General features: G+C 38.4%; 1 protein-coding gene across 1 annotated transcript; it reads left to right on the forward strand.

Annotated features, from left to right (window-relative positions):
• The first annotated feature begins 50 nt into the window (after positions 1-50).
• On the forward strand, positions 51-1,482 carry LOC102203064 (uncharacterized). Its single transcript, XM_005755657.1, has 5 exons — positions 51-105; positions 193-888; positions 974-1,099; positions 1,186-1,252; positions 1,362-1,482. The coding sequence occupies exons 1-5, from the start codon at positions 51-53 to the stop codon at positions 1,480-1,482; spliced, it is 1,065 nt and encodes a 354-aa protein (XP_005755714.1).
• Positions 1,483-1,738: the final 256 nt, after the last annotated feature.

The raw sequence follows: 1,738 nt of genomic DNA on the forward strand, positions 1-1,738 counted from the left end.
GCAAAGACAGGTTCAAGAATCTTTTCATTCAGCACCAGAGTCTGAACACGATGACATCTGCGCAGTTTGTCTTCTATCTGACATGTTTGTTCTTGGGGGAAACAGGTGAGTTTTTTTAAACTGCAGTATAAAACTTTTACCGTTCTTCCTTGTGTCTCAAATGTTCATTTACGTTCTTTCATTTTATTTCAGCTCACACAAATGACCTCAAATTCTCCTTGTCTGTTCATCAACAAAGACATTTTGTATCAGCTAATACTGGGGACGATGTGACTCTGCACTGTTTCTATGAAGGTAACGATGTGGCAAGGCTTTACTGGTATAAGTTAAATTCGGGAAAGGAGTCAAAGCTCATTTGTACTGTCAACACAGTGGACAATCAAGCCAGGTTTCATGATGAATTCAACACTGAGCCACGGTTCACTGTGAATTCTGAAAAAGGAAAGATTGACTTACAGATAAGTGATCTGCAAATTTCAGACTCCGCTACTTACTATTGTGCAAGCAGCTATGGGTACAGGTTTACATTTGCAGAGGGTACTGTCATTGATGTAAAAGGTTCAGGGTCAAACATCCCAACTTTAGTGCAGCAATCAGCATCTGAGACCATCCAACCAGGAGGCTCTGTGACTCTGAACTGTACAGTACACACTGGGACCTGTGATGAAGAACACAGTGTTTACTGGTTCAGAGACTCTGAAGAATCTTTCCCAAGAATCATTTACACCAATGGAGGCAGGAATGATCAGTGTGAGAGGAAACCCAACACACAAACACACACCTGTGTCTACAACCTGCCAATGAAGAGCCTGCCTCATGCTGGGACCTACTACTGTGCTGTGGCCTCATGTGGACACATACTGTTTGGAAACGGGACCAAGCTGGAGTGTGAGTAACTGTTTTGTTTATATATTACAATCTTACATAGCAGCAAGCTACAGGATCTATAATATTTCCTGGTGTCTGTCCACAGATGAGAGAAACTGTTGTGTCTTTGTGTATTTCTTGAGTGGAGCGTTGGCATTCACCACACTTCTGAGTCTTTTAATGGCTTTATTATTGTATGTGACCCACAAGAGAAGCAACTTCAAAAACACAGGTACTGCAACTTTTATTGTTATTGACATTATCTAATTAGTACTGACACAGCTTTACAGTAAGAACATTTTATTTGTTTTTCTTCAGAGTCTCGTTCAAGAATTTCTTCTGTTTCTTCAGCAGTCGCACAGGTAATTTTTTTGGGGGAGTTAACGTTAAAATGTTAACATAACTGGAACATTTTGGACTCAGTTTGTTTTCTTTTTATTTTCTTTTTTTTTGAGCAATTTTAAATAATTTTGCATTTGATATTTTATAATTAGGTCGCTCAAAATGAAGAAAAACATCCATTATGCCGCTTTGAGGCACCACAAGGCTGACAGACCAAGAAGACTGAGAGACAACAGCAAGGCTGAATGTGTCTACTCAAGCATAAAGCAGTAGAAGTGGACGTGTTTCTTATCTATATCAATACTTTAGATGTCTTGAAAACATTTGCTTTCTGTTTGTCTGTTCATAATATGAGCAGTCAGCACTGTATCAGCCTCTACCAAATACAAAACAGTTTTTGCTTTTAACATAGGTAAGAGTTTCGAATCTGGGCAGGTATCAAAGATTTGCAGACCATTTTTAACTTGAATACACAGAAGTGAAGCCATATTTACCTTTAAATCCATTTTTTAATGAAAACTTATTTTTA

Source organism: Pundamilia nyererei, unplaced genomic scaffold, assembly GCF_000239375.1.
Source record: "Pundamilia nyererei isolate P.nyererei 1_Seehausen unplaced genomic scaffold, PunNye1.0 scaffold02407, whole genome shotgun sequence".
Taxonomy (NCBI): Eukaryota; Metazoa; Chordata; class Actinopteri; order Cichliformes; family Cichlidae; genus Pundamilia; species Pundamilia nyererei.

Coding starts and splice junctions, on each gene's coding strand:
- LOC102203064 (XM_005755657.1), top strand. CDS start 51: ATGACATCTGCGCAGTTTGTCTTCTATCTGACATGTTTGTTCTTGGGG. Junction 889..973: donor AAACGGGACCAAGCTGGAGT/GTGAGTAACTGT, acceptor GTCTGTCCACAG/ATGAGAGAAACTGTTGTGTC. Junction 1,253..1,361: donor ATTTTTTTGGGGGAGTTAAC/GTTAAAATGTTA, acceptor TTTTATAATTAG/GTCGCTCAAAATGAAGAAAA.